At 33.8% G+C, this 16,604-nt stretch overlaps 3 protein-coding genes across 10 annotated transcripts in view; all 3 read left to right on the top strand.

The window, feature by feature from the left end:
- LOC105347546 (ADP-ribosylation factor 4) overlaps positions 1-3,400 on the top strand; it is a 46,985-nt gene extending 43,585 nt beyond the window's left edge. For 4 of the 6 annotated variants that reach the window (XR_010708541.1, XR_010708542.1, XR_010708539.1 and 1 more), the window contains exon 5: positions 1,379-1,523. Coding sequence is in view for 2 of the 6 variants with exons in the window: in XM_034471445.2 (XP_034327336.2) it covers positions 506-595; positions 1,379-1,556; positions 1,869-2,056; positions 2,729-2,899 (627 nt within the window). In the remaining 4 variants the exon portion in view is untranslated. Of the gene's footprint in view, positions 1-381; positions 596-1,378; positions 1,557-1,868; positions 2,057-2,728 lie in introns of those variants that run through there. The other 2 variants (XM_034471445.2, XM_066069165.1) reach the window with 2 other exon arrangements.
- Positions 3,401-4,112: 712 nt separating this feature from the next.
- LOC109617057 (ADP-ribosylation factor-like protein 3) lies at positions 4,113-8,245 on the top strand. Its single transcript, XM_011456684.4, has 4 exons — positions 4,113-4,337; positions 5,606-5,783; positions 6,022-6,206; positions 7,831-8,245. Exons 1-4 carry the CDS (start codon positions 4,158-4,160, stop codon positions 7,996-7,998), a joined length of 711 nt encoding a protein of 236 aa, XP_011454986.3. The 5' UTR covers positions 4,113-4,157; the 3' UTR covers positions 7,999-8,245.
- Positions 8,246-9,320: 1,075 nt separating this feature from the next.
- The window catches only part of LOC105347544 (uncharacterized), a 34,033-nt gene continuing 26,749 nt past the window's right edge, over positions 9,321-16,604 (top strand). For 2 of the 3 annotated variants that reach the window (XM_034471450.2, XM_034471451.2), the window contains exons 1-14: positions 9,321-9,382; positions 9,896-10,103; positions 10,222-10,312; positions 10,625-10,732; positions 11,213-11,299; positions 11,656-11,747; positions 12,068-12,136; positions 12,556-12,635; positions 13,600-13,718; positions 13,991-14,043; positions 14,190-14,253; positions 14,378-14,548; positions 14,902-14,969; positions 15,225-15,335. In XM_034471450.2, the coding sequence (XP_034327341.2) occupies positions 9,913-10,103; positions 10,222-10,312; positions 10,625-10,732; positions 11,213-11,299; positions 11,656-11,747; positions 12,068-12,136; positions 12,556-12,635; positions 13,600-13,718; positions 13,991-14,043; positions 14,190-14,253; positions 14,378-14,548; positions 14,902-14,969; positions 15,225-15,335 (1,304 nt within the window). In that variant the 5' untranslated portion in view covers positions 9,321-9,382; positions 9,896-9,912. The remainder of the gene's footprint in view (positions 9,383-9,895; positions 10,104-10,221; positions 10,313-10,624; positions 10,733-11,212; positions 11,300-11,655; positions 11,748-12,067; positions 12,137-12,555; positions 12,636-13,599; positions 13,719-13,990; positions 14,044-14,189; positions 14,254-14,377; positions 14,549-14,901; positions 14,970-15,224; positions 15,336-16,604) is intronic. The other variant, XM_066070418.1, reaches the window with a different exon arrangement.

Here is a 16,604-nt window from a genome sequence, read left to right as displayed (position 1 = left end):
ATGAATGAAAGTATTTTCTAAATTCAGATCAATACAAGGTTGATATTATCATAATATTTTACAAAGTGTAAACCTTGTTCCGACAACATAGAACAACTAAAAACAATTATGCTATCGAACTAAGGTGCTCCTTCCTCATCATGCTTCGGAAGCTGCGCTTTTCTAAAATATTCCGCCATGTTGTTGTTTGACGGAAAATGGGTCACGTGATTTTGGTTGCCATCGATGGGCGGAGGGTGGGGCGTGGATCTAGAGAGGTCTACACACAAGTTTCTGTAATAATCCGTTAATCGTGGTTTGAAACGACTTCTCCAGTCGGCGAGTAACGTTTGGACGCTGTTCATGCAGAAGTAATTAATAAGTAAATAACTATATTTGATTTTGTAGTCCTGAGAGAGTGGCATTTTAAAGCACTTTCCCATTGCGTTTCGTGTAAAAGCGAAAATGTTTGCAATTTACGGAAGGTGGTACTGCACGGAATTCGGATTCAGATACCTTAAGATACATGGATTTTGTATCATGTGATGTAAACGTACATATAGAGATATATTGTACATACTACGCACCGATAATGTTATTTAACAGTAATAGTCACGTACGTAGCATTGTTTTGAAAGGGGACAGACTCCTCCGAAAAATCTTACCTATGAGTTTTCACTCATTTTTTTTAAATTAAATTTTCGACAAAATTCATTTGAAAAGTTTTATACTTGAAGTAGTGAAGTGGAATTCACAGGAAAATCTTTGAAAACTAGGTCACTGAAGCGAGAGGATGTATCAAAAATACCAGTTCGGACCGAAAGTTTTTGATAAAGCATCTCCCGTTTGGTTGATAAAGCAAAGGTTTATCACACGGATGCCTTTGAGATATATGATAGTGATAAAATTCATGACATGTATACAGTAAAATTTATACTGTCTATAGTAAGATGTCACTCTCTTTTTTTAAGTATACATAAGATGATGTGCAACCATGATGGATGTTATATAGACATATAGACATGATTGAGTCTAAGCAATCGAACCCACACAAGTGCTTTGTAATTATTATTCTTGAGTGGAGGGTGGGAGTGGGGGTTGCTTAATTAGAGCAAATTTAGTTATTTTTCATTTACCACCAAAGTGGTATAATTCTAGATACCTTATAAGAAAAGAAACATAATTCGTGAACAATTTGAATGATTCGTTACTGCTTAGCCGGAAGGGGGGGGGGGGGTGGGGGTGGTCGATGGCATATTTTATTTGAACTCTACAATTACGCTAAACCCTTTAAAAAGCAATTTTTAATGTCTGTTTTTCTTTTAAGTGCAGTAAGTACAATGTAAAGTCGATGTTCAAATATTCTATGTAAGCTCTGTACTACTTCTTTATCCCACAGACCGATCCAAATAGACCAAGTCTACGTATACTTGTGGTGGGATTGGATGGGAGCGGGAAAACTGCGTTCGTGGAGTGCATGGAGAAAGGCAAAAAGGAGAATGTGGAACCAGAACCTACTGCCTGCTTTGGAATGACCATTGTCACTATTGGAGACACTCAATTCGACTTCTGGGACGGTAAAAAAGAGTATTTTTTGCATTTCATGATTTCAAGAATATTTTTGGAATTCCTAAGATGCATTTAAAATATATGCGTTTACAGTTAAAATTGAATCTATTGCCGAATTATTTTGAACAATGTTGGAGTATGTAATTGTTTAAAGTTTATTTCTTATGAAGAACATCTTGCATGTACATGTTACAATTTCCTTTTTATCGTGTTAATATTTTCTTAGCTTTAAACTGTAGTGTACATTCATCTTATCCATAACGCACTATCTTCCTTTAAAAAGCGACAATATAGTCTAAACATGGCTATTTTTTTTCTAGTGGCAGGGTCGGAATCTGACAGGAAAGACTGGGAAAATTATGTCCAACAAGACACCCTTGTGATTGTTTGGGTGGTTGATTCAACAGGCAGTGAGGCGCGTTTACAAGAGAATTCAGACGCCCTAAGAGAGTTTCTTAGTCTTGAAGTCACCAAAGACATCCCGGTCCTGTTCGTAGCAAACAAACAGGTATTAAATTAAAAAGAAAAGCTAATCCACTTCACAAATACACACTTGTGAGTATAACCCCCCCCCCCCCCCAAAAAAAGGTTTCTGGTTGCTCTCAGTTGCATATAAAAACTCTTAATTTTAAGATGCATTGGAGCACATTTCCCCTAGTTATTCGATATTTTATATTTCGGGGTTCAAACGATATTTATTCACTATAATTAGAAAAACGCCTAAAGCACGAATCAAAATCTTGACAGATTGAAGATCGGCTAAAAATAAAACAGTCTACGGCAATAATACACTGCAAACGACGAATATAGGATGAAAAATTGTGGAAAGACGTATTTTGATTATTTTAAATGAAAGAAAAATATTAGATTGCTTTCTTGGTCTATCAGCCTATAATACCCGCAAGTGAGAAGTATATAAAAAACACTTGAAGAGGGCCACATTATAAGTACTAAAATAATGGGCAAAATTCTACAGTTTTACATCAGGTTTTTTTTATTAAAAATGCAAATTAGAATATTTTTGTTGGAAAAAATGAGAGTTGGATTTAGAAACATACACGAAATGCTTGTGATATACCTAAAATTGAAATTGCATATATAATAAATAAAAAAAATCAACTCCCATAAGTTGTTTCACTACTTTGCTAACATGTACATATTCTAACTTCATTTTTTACAGGATTGCAAAAATGCACTGAGTCCTCAAGAAGTGCTGCAAAAGATTAAAGCGAAAGACATCATTAACAATAGTCGTCAATACAAAACAGTTGGCACAGAAATCCCTCCAGGACTGAGAGCTAGAAAAGGAATTTTCCAGGCTTATCAATATATAAAACTCTTGTGTTCTTAGATATATAATGTTCAATTCCATGTATTAATGAACAGTTATTTTCTGCGGTAGCTCAGTGGTAGAGGAATCCCTTTCTGAAAAGTACATTTAGGTTGAGGGTTCCTCAATTGCGACAAACTTTAGTCAATATAAAATATTTAGCAATTGTACTTTCGCCAAGCTCTAGGCACTTTGAAGTGGAAGTTGTGGGTATTTTGGAGTATGCCACAACAACCGGGATCCCACATCGGGACAGGCATAAGATATAGAGCCATCCCTGTACAATGGCCCTACATGTTAGAGCCGAACATAGGTATAAAATTGAAGCCCTTCACTGGTATATGGTAACGACCCATAAAATTATAATCTTTAATACAAAGACTTGATGTTTTTCTCACGTGGTAGTTTTGTAGATCTTTTTCTCATTTCATAATTATGTAGTTCTTATTTTGTTGTCCTGAAGAATGGACGGGTTGTCCCGAAAAATTGACAATATTTTTAATAAATTAAAAATTACTTTATTGTTCGTGTCGTTGGTAGTTGTTTTATATATATAAGAAATATAAATAGATCTATAAGAAATATAAGATTAATGTCACGATAAATATGCATGTACATGACTCTATCCTTTGTTGTTTTTTTTTTAATCAAATTCACCGCTTCTTATATACTTCCATCTCGAATAAAACACAACATTGACACCCAATTTTTCTTATATATTTATTATTTTTAACATTGGCGTCCGATACAACTAGTCGGTCATCAAAAATATCCTTTACTTTCAAAATACCGCATGCCGCGATTCGCCAAAACCAATTTGAAACCAATCGCCAAAACTTCACGACGTTTTGTCTACCTGACAAGCACCTTGTCAGTTACACTAAAATTGTGCATGATATAAACATCTTTGCTACATTCTAATATGTTCAACATCTTTAATTCTGAAATTTAAAAAAATCTACTTTCTCGTGTTGTCCGGAATCCTCAAAATGAATACTACACTCGAACATAATCTACGTACCCGTATAATACCTGCGAACCCGTTCTATCACATGAATATTCATCATTACCACAATACAAAATATTTTCAATCTAAATCACTGCGTTCAAAGGAAAGAAAATATTGTTTTTATGGATAGTCATGTTTAACTAGTTCTATAAGGTTTACGGCAATATTTCGGTGATTAAACGCATAAATTTTCAAACGCTGTAATGATTAAGATACCAAGACAATGATCTGCGTTAAACTTGATCTTGAACGTCAACAATGTAGATAGAGATGGATTCTTCATCAAATTCATGGGTTAAATACATATTGGAGACACGGCCAAGCTCCATTATCGTGTCTGGGGTCGTCACCACAGCTTTTGCATATGGAGTCTACAGACTATTCAAATGGTTGAACAACAGACTTACTTATGTTCAGTTTGATGAATACTTTGAAAACGTCGAAAACACGGTAAGATTGATCATTTGATGTTTATGCACACATACATGTACAGACCTATGCATGGAAGTATTTCGTTTTTGGTGGACCAATATTGTTTTAAGATATCAACACATTTTTTTTAAATATGTAGATCTGCAAGGCAGAGATCACAGAAGGCTTGTGTAGATTTTTTTAAAAATACATGTAGTATTTGCTATATAAAGCAATATACATGTATAGTATCCGCAAAAAACGTTTTGATATTTACATGATTAAAAACAGGCAACCTCTTTTAAAAGGAACGTATATATTTTAGCTATGTTAATTCTTGCAAAATCGTTGTATATGCATTCATATAGTCTTTGAAGTGTTATTATAGGTGCTAATAACCGAAACATTGATTGCATGGATCCATAGGGGAGAATTTAGGGAGTCCAGACATTAGACACTTTCAAATAATCAGACTTATTCGGTTCATATCATAAATAGAGGATATTCAATGCGTTGTAGTTAAATGCGGAAGTTGCTTCACGAGTGATCTCAAAAGATTATTTTTTTTAATAAATATATTTTCACAAGTGCGGAGTACATGTACGAGTGAAAATATAAAAATAACCTGTCCCATGAGTAAAATAACTTCCGCATAAAACTACAAAACAGTGAATTTTCTGTTTATTGCATTTTCCCCGATTTTTGTTTACCCGTATTAGCCGTCTCCTGTTGAGGCCATTCAAAACAATACTGCAAGGTGAATATACAGATGTAGGTCCATAAGAAAATTATACGAAGTGATCAACACAACATATATAGACAACTTTATAACTTTTATATATAAAAATTATTAGAATAATTTCATTATTTAAATGTTGAAGCTACAATAATAAATAGATCGCGCATGAATATCTTAAATTATTGTCTCGGTAACCCAATACCATTTTCATTTATACTTTCACAGTGTGGAAGAACAATATCATCATTTTTATTCAATGGATACTAGTAATTAACAATATTTCACCGTTGAAAATGTAATAAAACAGCAAAAATAGGCATTGATTACTCAACCCAACAAAAGCAACCCCTCCCTCCCCAACCCAGGACAAATAATTACAGGATCGAGGTCTGCATGATTGAACATATACATGTTAGATAATTTTATAGAAAATTTTAAAGCTTGCTACTGCAAATTTGTTTGTGCAAGAAACGCGAAACGGAAATGAAATATTAACAAAAAATACTAATTATACACGTACAACATAAATTACTCTCTAATTGTCACTCTCTTTCTTTGCATTCCACAGACGGCTCCGAATCCGCCACGGTTACGAGTGCTTGTGGTGGGACTGGATGGGAGCGGAAAAACCGCGTTCGTTGAGTGCTTGGGGAAAGGCAAGAAAGAGAACTCCATGCCCAGACCTACTGTCGGCTTCAACATCAAGTCTGTCACCATTGGAGATACTCTGTTCGACATCTGGGATGGTAATAAACCAGTCGATCTTTTTAAAAATAATATCTGGTTTTAATCGAATTCAATTACTGTTATCATGAAAACAACCTTAAGAATAAATAAGAATTCATAAAATATGTGTAACTTACAGCTTGATACATTTTCTGATTATTGAGACGTTGTTGTGTTTAATGCGTAAACACCTTCTCCGTGAATAAAAAGAAACAAAGCTTCAATGACTGTAGACTAAATATAGCTGATTGTTTGCAGTGGGAGGGTCGGAGTTATGCAGGAAATACTGGAAAGAATTTGTCAAAGACATTGACGTGATTGTTTGGGTGGCGGATTCAACGGCCGATGATGCGCGGTTACAAGAGAATTCAGACGCCATAAGAGAATTTCTTAGTCTTGAAGTCACCAAAGATATCCCAGTTCTGTTCGTAGCAAACAAACAGGTATGAAAAAAACCCAAGTATTTTGCTTTTATACCAAATTAAATTTAAATTAAATTTGACGTGATTTTATCAACAAGATCATTCCCCATGAGAGTTGAGGTTCCTGGCTTGGTGGGTTGTTTTTTTAAGAAACCTCTTCACACTTACATGTATTAGAAATGTTTTTTTTTTAATTTTGTGAAAATATCAACACGTTTGGATGTTTGTTTTGGCCTAATCCAGTTCATTTTCATCGTTGGGCATTCGACGTTTTCCACAAAGAATTAATTGGGAAGTTTCGATGAACAGAAATCGAAGTTTACATTTTCACTGATTATAACTCTTCTTAAATTGCAATTGTTTTATAAAGTAAACTCTGTTTGACATTATCGATAAAGGGTAGATTAGGCAAGTATTGTATCGCGGCATTTGAACTCATCGAGTATAAGACTGAATTACGTTTTGACGATTTTAGACCTAAATTATTATTTGCATTCTATAGAGCATAAAATGCCCAAATTATCCTTTAAATTGGTAGATATTTCATTGATTTTCACATTCCTTTTTTTTATCTTCATAATAATGACTTGTGCGAGTAACGATTGGCAGAAAGTTGCATTATAAACAATAAATTCAATAGCTACCGAATGTATTTAAATTTTGAAATGCTTTAAAATGCTGGTAGGAAGGAAGCTAGAAGAATTGAATAACCTACGTCAGCTGAGCGTGATAGAAGTAAAACTTATTTCTGCAATGATCACTACAATCATTTGAACTTTGTTTTATTCACTTCGCTATCCTATTTGAATCTCTCTTTAATTATTCATAGAAAGTAAGGAAAAGGGTACATATATCGTAAATGTCGATCAGTACATTGCATATAAATATTTACATTCACAACGTATTTCCCCGCTATTTCTTAGGAAAATCGATTGCAATTCAGAGACCAAAAAGTACGTGATCCAGTAAAATGACCCCTCTGCGTATGAACTAACGCATTCCTTAGACAACTCTTTAAAACTCCTTTCGAATGCATTCAGAACTGAAATAGCTTTAAAAATGGTTTTTTTGCGTCGTTCATTGATGTCCTTTTGTTCTTTAATGTCGACGTTGCGTTCCTGGTTGATCGATTTATGAAAGCTAAATTTATTTGAGATCACGGGCTGATTAAAATCTCAGCAAGATTCGTCGGGACTGAAAACGTTTTACTGACGTTTCTTTCGGTCAATTTTTTTCAGTCTCGAGGAATCTCGCTGCGATGAGGGCTTACCTAATGCTTTTAGATTTTGCAAGATTAGTCGTGACTGAAAAATTTTGACTAACGTCTCTTCCGGTCACCATTTTTCAGTATCGATGAATCTCGCTGCGATTATGGCTAGCGTAATGTTTTGATGTTTCATGTGCTGGCTATGAAGTTAGCGATCAGTACAAAAAAATACATGTACATAACAAGCTAACGTGGACTGTGTATTTTTCTGCAATGCAAGCCACTTTTATACCCTTAAGAATCACCAATTTGTAAACTGCCAGGGGTTTTTTGTGATCGATTGAAATTTTAATGATATTAAAAGCACTTACTAACTTGGATGTAAACAAATTAATGAAAAAAAAAATTGAAATTGAATTTCATCTGCTTTTTTTTTAGGATCGCAAAAATGTGCTGAGTCCCCACGAATTGTTGCAGAAGATGAAAGTAGGTGCCATAATTAACAAAAGTCGTCAGTATGTAGCAGTTGGGACTGAAATTCCTCCAGGGGGAGTGAGAAAGGGAATTTTCCTGGCATATCAAAATCTCAAATTCTTATCTTCTTAGCTATATACATTATATAAGTGAAAATGACAATTTTTTGCAAAAATATTCTAATTATTTTGTAGATTTTTTTACCCATATTCTTTTACTGTAGAACAGGTAATATGTTTATATAGCTCTGATATTATTATTATTCATTTTTAGATCAACATATGCTGTTTGCTTTTTTAAAACTTATAATACTTATGCATCTGTTTTAAAGTTTGCATACTTTTATAGATTTGAGATTAATAAATGCTCATAAAAAATATCCTTCTCGTTTTTTCTTCTTTTTTTTCTTTTTTTTTTTTTTGGTTTGTTGATGAAAACTTGAAAACTAAGATGGAGAGAGAGAGAGAGAGAGAGAGAGAGAGAGAGAGAGAGAGAGAGAGAGGATATATAAAGATAGATAAATGCGTAAATGCAAGATTGGAGTATGGACAAAATACTGTAAATACATATGTAATAGGCGTTAAACTTACAATTTTTTTAGTAGACAAATCCACATTCGTATTATTTTCATGTACGATTTCGCCTACTAAATTGCGTTTACAATATTACACAATATTCAATAAAGTTTTTTGGGTTTTTTTAAACCCCAAACTGGACAATTACCTGATTTCGTGTACGACATCAATAAAATCTTCACGGTTTGTAAGGAATATTTATATAAATAGTTAGCATGCAATAAAGTTAGATATTCATTTAAGTATTTGAACCACTTTCATTAAACTAATGAAATCGTGTTAACATTATGTTCTGTATGCAGGTATTGTGGTACACGGTTATATTGAATATAATTCCGGCAATAAGTGCCTTTTCTTAAACATTCGTATATTAAAAAGACATTAGAAAAATCAGGGACGTATATACGTCCCTGGAAAAATTGGTTGTATGGTAATACGTGTTTTTGATTTCGTGGTCGCTGGACGATTCCCAAATGAAGTAAATAAAAGAAGGTTTAAATTACAAAACATGTTTTATCTGATCTTTTTTTCAAATCCTCTTTTATATAAATTTTGAGAATCTAATAACAAAATAATAATAAAATAACAATATACTCTGTTCACACTAAATTGCACTGCATTTCGCGGTTCAGAATATCAACTATATGTACACATAGTTCTAGGTTTGCTGAATTAATGAAAATTCAATGCTTAATTACAGTCTCCATTATAAAATCAAAAATCATAATGCGACAGGTACCTGGGGTTTTTTTTCAAAGGTATTTTTTTTTTCGTTCAAACACGGATGAAGACGAAATAAGTTGAAAATGAGCAATATACATAAAAGGCGCTTGAACACGAATATCTTTGGAACGAGTTATTCATTTATTCTTCGAACGACTTAACTAACTGGCGGGAAAAAACTTTGCTTACTTGCAAAAATGTAAACTTTGAAGCGTTTTGTAAGTTTTCTTTAGGTTTCATGCTCCTTTATGTGTTGCTTTGTGAGAGTAAGATATTTGATTCACTGAAAAGAATCAAGTTGTATGAAACACACGACCCATCGTTTCCGATGAATTCAGTTGTCCTTGTTGATTGATGACAGTTGTCATTATAATATCGCTCTCTGAGAAAAAAAGACGCCAGTCAAAAATAGTTTTTAGTCTTGACGAATAAGACTATATTCATTCTTCTCATCCTTGACTTTTTATATTTTTCTGTGCTGTAAGAGTAGAGTATTTATTGTTACATTTGTTGGTCTATTAGTTTAGTTTCTGAAATGATACGTCTGAAAGTTTCACAAATACGGGATTGAAATAGAAATCATATGATACGCAAGATAATGTGGCAAAATTCAAACTTACCATACTAATTATTATGTTATTTTAATAATACCAAATAATGAAAAATAATTAAAACTGAAACAACCCCACATGATAGATATTGGATGTGTGTTTCATCATCTTAATATCCAGGTCCAAATGAAAGTAAGATGGCAACGCCATACCAGAATATTATGGCTGGGACTTCTGTGCATCCGATCTTACAGCAGATAGACCAGCTTAATGCTTTGTACCAACCAGCCATCCCAACACAGACAGGAATTGGACCAAGCTCTCCAACAGCCAACAAAGAGAATGAGGAACTTAAGCTCCAAGATGAAGGCGTTCAAGAAGCAGTCAGGTACAAGATAAGTTTCAGAATAATGTCTCCTGGATACAAATATAAATGGCCCTTAAACTTTCAGATCTGTTTTTAATGTTAGAGTAGACTATTTTGTTTTTCATTAAATTAATTGCAGCTCAGAAGTATTCTCAGTTTACCAGCATAAAGAGATCGTGAAAGGCTGTTGTCCACACCCTGGTGATATTGTGGAGGCTGGGCCATTAGCGGTAACTTAATTTGTATATTTAAGTTTGGGGAAGTAGATGTATCCCTTGTTTAGATGCAACATAGAAAAATGTTAAAGATTAAGCACCGCATTCATTCAGCATCTGGAGTTGCCCGAAATTTTTGAGGAGCATCAGACATTTGGTCTCTTTAGCAGTTCCGTTCACATTCTATCTTTTTTTTTATGCCATTTTCTTTATGGAATTATTTTATTTCAGATTGAAATAGACTCTATGGGTTTAAAAAATCTATGTATCCATTTATCATAATAATCAAGTTATACATTGTTACTGAAGATTAGAATTGTTTTACAGGCGTTGAGTCAGCCGGACCCCATGTACCCACTCACAGAATCCTTGCCAGAGGAGGTGATCAAAGAGGGCAAGCTCAGCAGTCTACAGCTAGAAGGAGTGCTCTATGCTGTATGTATGCATGTGAACAGTTTGAAGGGAAAGGAGGAGCTGTTGTAAACATTTATTGTTTTGCATCTGGGTAGTTTAGAAATAATAACTAGTATTAAAAAAATAATAATAATTATAATAATATGTGTATTTGTCTGCATTTTATCACATTTCCAAGAAATAAATAAGCAAAAATTACACCCAAATTTATTGTTGTCGTCATGGACTTGGTAATTGATAACCTCACTCCCAGTAAATCAGAAACAGAGATATCTATGTGTCATTGGGTGGTTGAGTTCATTATAGCAAATAAAAATCAGTTCAGAATGTTTACTATCATACAGACAGGGGGAATAATGTTTAGTTTTAATAAATTCTGGTAAAATGTAACATAAGTATATCCAAAGAATGTATTGACAAACTGAAACAAGTTGAAAGGTCATGCAGAGTAAACAAATAAAAAGAGATTTTTACTGAAGATGTAGTGGGCTTCTATTTTAGTGCCAGCAGCATATGAGAATATTGCCAAGTGGTCAGAGAGCAGGCTTCTTCATAGGGGATGCAGCAGGTGTGGGAAAGGGGAGACAGGTAAGATCAAGTCATGTCAGGGGTGTTGGCAATTGTTTTGTGGTTTTGTTCCAAATGAATTTCAAATCCTATACGTACCAGTAACTTGTATGTAGCAGTACTGTAACTTTATGTATACATGTATAAACTACTTTTATATGTACCAGTAACTTGTACATTTATAATTCTTAAAGGAGAAAATAGAAATAATCTGAAGCATCTTTGAATTCTTTTATTACTGAAAGCAAGCCATACATTCATGAGATTTGCTTGGAATGAGATGAATTCATTGTGATGCTGTTTTGTCTAACAATTTTCTGTTATATGTATACCTGTACTGCTTTTAACAATGATTTCTTTAATGCATGTGATTTTAGATAGCTGGAATTATACTAGACAACTATGCAAGGGGGAGAACCAAGCACATCTGGTTCACAATCTCATCGGACCTGATTGTAGACAGTAGAAGGTGAGGAGTCAGAGCACCGGTCAAGATTTAAATGTTACAACATTGATTGTGCTTTATTATTTTTAAAGATGTGCATTTCTGTAAAGTATTTTCTTTGGGTGATCTATCTGTCAGTTGTTTATTTAGATTTTTATGTTGATCCCTAAACAAAGATGATTGGCCAATATTTAGTTTTGCATCTTTTATATCTCTACTAAAAAATAAACTTTCAAAACTACAGTTAATGGTCTTAACTTACTGATAACTGAACATGTGAATTGTTGACATAAAATATGTGATATATACATGTATATGTATCAGTATTGTTAACTTAATTGCAGGGATTTAACAGACATTGGTTGCCATGTTAGAGTTATCGATGGATGTCAGGAACTGGACAGAGAAACTAGGTAGGTATATCTAAACAACTAGATATTTGTATTTAGATAAAAGATGCATAGGTACAAGAAAACTTAGACATACATGTAGAGAACGTAGGTTTTTTTAATGTATAAAAATTACTTGTGTATCTATACAGATTAGGTGTTTGTATATAGAAATACTAGGAATGGAATGTGTTTATGTACACAGAGAAACTGTTCTTTGTACTATTAAGTCGTAATGGTGATTGAAAATTATTTTTCACTATGGGCTAAAACTTGATCTTGAAACATTTTGTAAGTCTCTGATTATAGAAAGAATTTATTATTATAAATTATATAGTTAAATTCAATGTCCTAAGTATTACATTCATTTTTTGGTGGTACAGTACATGTACTCAAACTTTATCAAGTGTGAAGGAGGTTCATGTTCTCCATCTATGTACCAGGGTTCTTGGATTGCCCGCTGATTTTAAAGAAGGCGTTGTGTTCAGTACTTATGCTACACTGGTGTCTTCAGTCCAGAGAGGTAAGATAATTCTATGGAATCATTTGAATTTCTAAAGGTCAATTTATTAGTGATTTTTTATTACTGAAAAGTATGTTGAAAGGAAATTTTAAGGAACTATTCATACAATAAATACAGATTGTTTTATCATTTGTTTGTGGTGTATTAGTTGTGTGTGAAAAGTCATCGCAAATTTTAACGGTTCCACACAGTCTATGCAAAAGTTTTTTGGACCACACAGGACTGAACCAAATTTTGTCAGACCGAGAAATTTGATTTTGCGACCAGAAATTGAGTATTTGACATTTTCGTGACTGAGTAAATTCTGGTCAGCGATCGTCTATTATCTGATCGGGATCAAAGTTCAAGTTATTTTTACTAAACTCTCAGTCAATATTATCTTTGTTGAAATAAACTTATGAGTAAGTAGTTGAATAAAGTGTCCCTGGGATTTAGATAAAACAGTGAGAGCATGGCGGAAAATTACGATTAAAAGAGAGCTTAATTTATTGAAGTTTGGATTTAAGAAGAAAAGAAAGAAACTGGCAGCAATAAAAAAAATTGGAGGATAAAAGTAAAAATTGTAAAGCTCAAAACCGGACACTGAGACATTGGACATTCTGGTCTGGTGTAAAAAATGATTCATTGGACCAGAGGCACTGCACATGGGTCAGGTCCGACGGCATAGACTGTCCACAGTATGCAACTGTTCATGTGTAATTTCAGAGTACAAATATGTATGGGATGAATGTTATGTTTTGTTTTTCTTTATAAAGGGGAGGGGGTGTAGATTTCAGTCTGCGGTATTTTATAAGAATGTGAAACTGTAAATCTGATATACATGTTAGTCATATTAAGAGAGAGTTCTTGTACATGTATCTTAAGTTGATGTCAGTCCAGTATAGGGGAATGATAATGCCTGCGTAAATTTTTAGGTACATCAAGTATTCAACACGGAATTGATGATTTGTTTGCTGATTTGTAGGAGTCTTCAATGGCAGCAAGCAAAGCCGTCTACAGCAGCTGGTGAACTGGTGTGGAGGAGAGGAGTTTGACGGATGTCTGGTGTTTGACGAATGTCACAAGGCCAAAAACTTTGTTCCTGTATGTACAAATTATACTATTAACTCAGAAACTTGTCATTTTACTTGTTGAAAGAGGATTTAGTCTTCTTTCATTTGTCAGTTTTATTTCTTTAAAGTACCTGTACATGTAAAATGTCTTTATGACAGGTTTGCAAAAAAAAAAAAAAAAGTCTGCATCAATGTTTTCCCACTTGCCTCTGGTTTAAATTGTGTACATGTATGAGCTAAATTTTCCTGTTTCATACCATTTTATATTTTATTTACATGTATGTACTCTATGCTTTTTACCAGGGAAAAGAACAGGCCAGCACCAAAGTTGCTTTAGCTGTTACAACAATTCAGAGGTACAGTTTTGCCATGAACGAAAGAATATTTTCACATTTGCGTTTGTTTAGATATCTGACAATGGATTTTATTTATTTAAAGTATTACTATTGTAATGAAACATTGATATACATATAATTTATATATGAAAGTATTTTCTTCACAGGTTGTTACCAAAAGCTAGAGTTTTGTACTGCAGTGCTACAGGAGTGACCGATGTTAAAAATATGGTAAGTATTCCACTGGTCCTGCCAACTTTGCAAGTCACAAAACACAAATGCAGATGATATAAAGCAGGTCTTTCAGTGTCAATTGAAATACCTTTATCATTGAAGTATGTTGGATTTATTCCAGGCCTTCATGGAGAGACTAGGACTGTGGGGTGTGGGGGCACAGTTCCGCTCTTTTGAGCAGTTCATCGAGTTTGTCCAGAAGAAGGGGCTGGGTATGGCGGAGATGTTGGCCATGGAGATGAAGATGTCTGGGATGTACGTGTCCAGGGGACTGAGCTACAAACAAGCTGAGGTAAAGATCTAGAGTGCATGTCTGTAGACTGTAGTGTAGGGAGAGGTACTCTTAATATACAAATGAAATTTAGTTTGCATCATTTAACACTGGTAGATCTAGAGTGCACATCTATAGACTAGTGTAGGGAGAGGTACTGTTTAAATACAAATGAAATTTTGTTTACATCACTTAACACTGGTACACATGTAAATACATTATAAGTATGTCAGATGATTTTCATCTTGGTCAAAAATTTGATTTTTTTCTTTTACAAGGAATGTAAAATATATTTGTATAGTTATCTAGATAGTTCAGTAATGATCCCAGGAGTTCATAAAAGTTTAAGACACAGTTGTTTTGAATCTTGATAGTTTAGTACTGTGGAGATCCCACTGACAGAGGAACAGAGGAAGGTCTATGACACTGCAGCTCATGTATGGTGGGTGCTCATACAGAATCTAAGTAACCTTGATTTTAAAATCTTGATTCTCAGTGACATGATGTTAAATGAACACAAGTAAATGAAATAGCATTTATCTCAAGAGTAAGTTATTATGTGCAAAGAAATTAATTTTCTGTCTTTCCCTTACAAACAAGCTTGGGAAAGCCCTGCATTGTATAACAATGATTTAAAAGATTTAATACTCATTAGAATAATGTTAAACTTATTGACAGTTTCTCGTCTTTTCTTCAGGAATGAGCTAAGGAAGGCGCTGGAGAGTGCCATTGTGCAGACTAACTACAGCGGCAGCAGGATCTGGTCCCAGTTCTGGTCCTGTCATCAGAGATTCTTCAAACACCTCTGGTCAGTGTGAATGATAAACCATCACCTCCCTCCCTGAAAATTTTTTTGAAATGAGCCACTATTCAGATTCCTGTTATTTCATTAAACTTGACAAGTTATGCAGTGTTTTAATCATATTTAGGAAAGGTGTTGCAATATGTTTACCTGATGAACAATGTGATTCACCTTATCCTATCTTTTTATTGCATGATTGCATGACATGTTACCTGACCAAGTAAATGTGTCAAGAATGCATACAGTAAAACTCTTTAGTACGAACAAGGATATATAGCGAATTCTCGGATATAGCAAAGTTTTTTTGAGTCCCCGGTAAAATTCTTAAGAAATCTTTGTAAAATTTTACAGTTATAACGAATTCGGATATAACGAATTTATGGATATAGCGAACTGATTTTGAGTCCAGGGAACCGTTTCACAAAAGCATCGTAAATCGTACGTAGTACGTAAGTGGGACGTAGGTAATACTTAGTTAATTTTGGGTGTTTCACGAAAGCGACGTAAATTACGCAGCGTCGTATGTAACGTCGTAAATCTACGTCACCTCGGAGGTGGCGTAAATCTACGTCTTAGCGTTATAATCTCAAAATGTCAGCGATATGAGGTTTGATGACGAACAAGTGCTTTAAAATGTACATATGAAACTGTATTTAAGGGACAGACAGTCCCTGGGACCTCCACGAATCGCAAAAGTTATATATATATATATATCCTCTTTTTCTTGATATTTCGACAGTGTCAATCTAAGGGTCTTTATTATAAATTTAATGAGCAATTTATATAATTTTAAAATCAAAAAGGTTTATCATGAATAAAGATCATAGCTTGTCCTTTAAAAAAAGTTAGCTGATTATTTTTTTTGGACTTCCATTGACAAAGTATTAATCCATTGACAAAATTACTATGGCCTAATTTCAACTTTCAACTAAATTGCATTATCAGATAAATCTGTGTTCATAACATTACTTCTTTTTCATTATTAAATCCTCAGTTTTTGCAGACGATACATCATATAGTCCGTCATAACGATTTTACTTTTGTTGTATGATGATTTGAAGTCAGAATTATGTATTAACAAAATTTGCTCTTGTTTGTTTGAAAAACTAAATGAATTAAACAACGAGTTAATCTAATAAAAATGTAATAATTCGTCCATGTAATAATATCATCTTTGTCTGCCTTTTTTGTTTGCCAGATTAGCTATTGGTTCGAAATACCCGGAAATGACACGCAATACACTAAAAGGTGGTGTCGGAAGAACCCGTATCATGT

This window comes from Magallana gigas, chromosome 8 (genome assembly GCF_963853765.1).
Source record: "Magallana gigas chromosome 8, xbMagGiga1.1, whole genome shotgun sequence".
In the NCBI taxonomy this organism is placed as follows: domain Eukaryota; kingdom Metazoa; phylum Mollusca; class Bivalvia; order Ostreida; family Ostreidae; genus Magallana; species Magallana gigas.
This window is presented reverse-complemented; position numbering and strand designations above follow the sequence as displayed.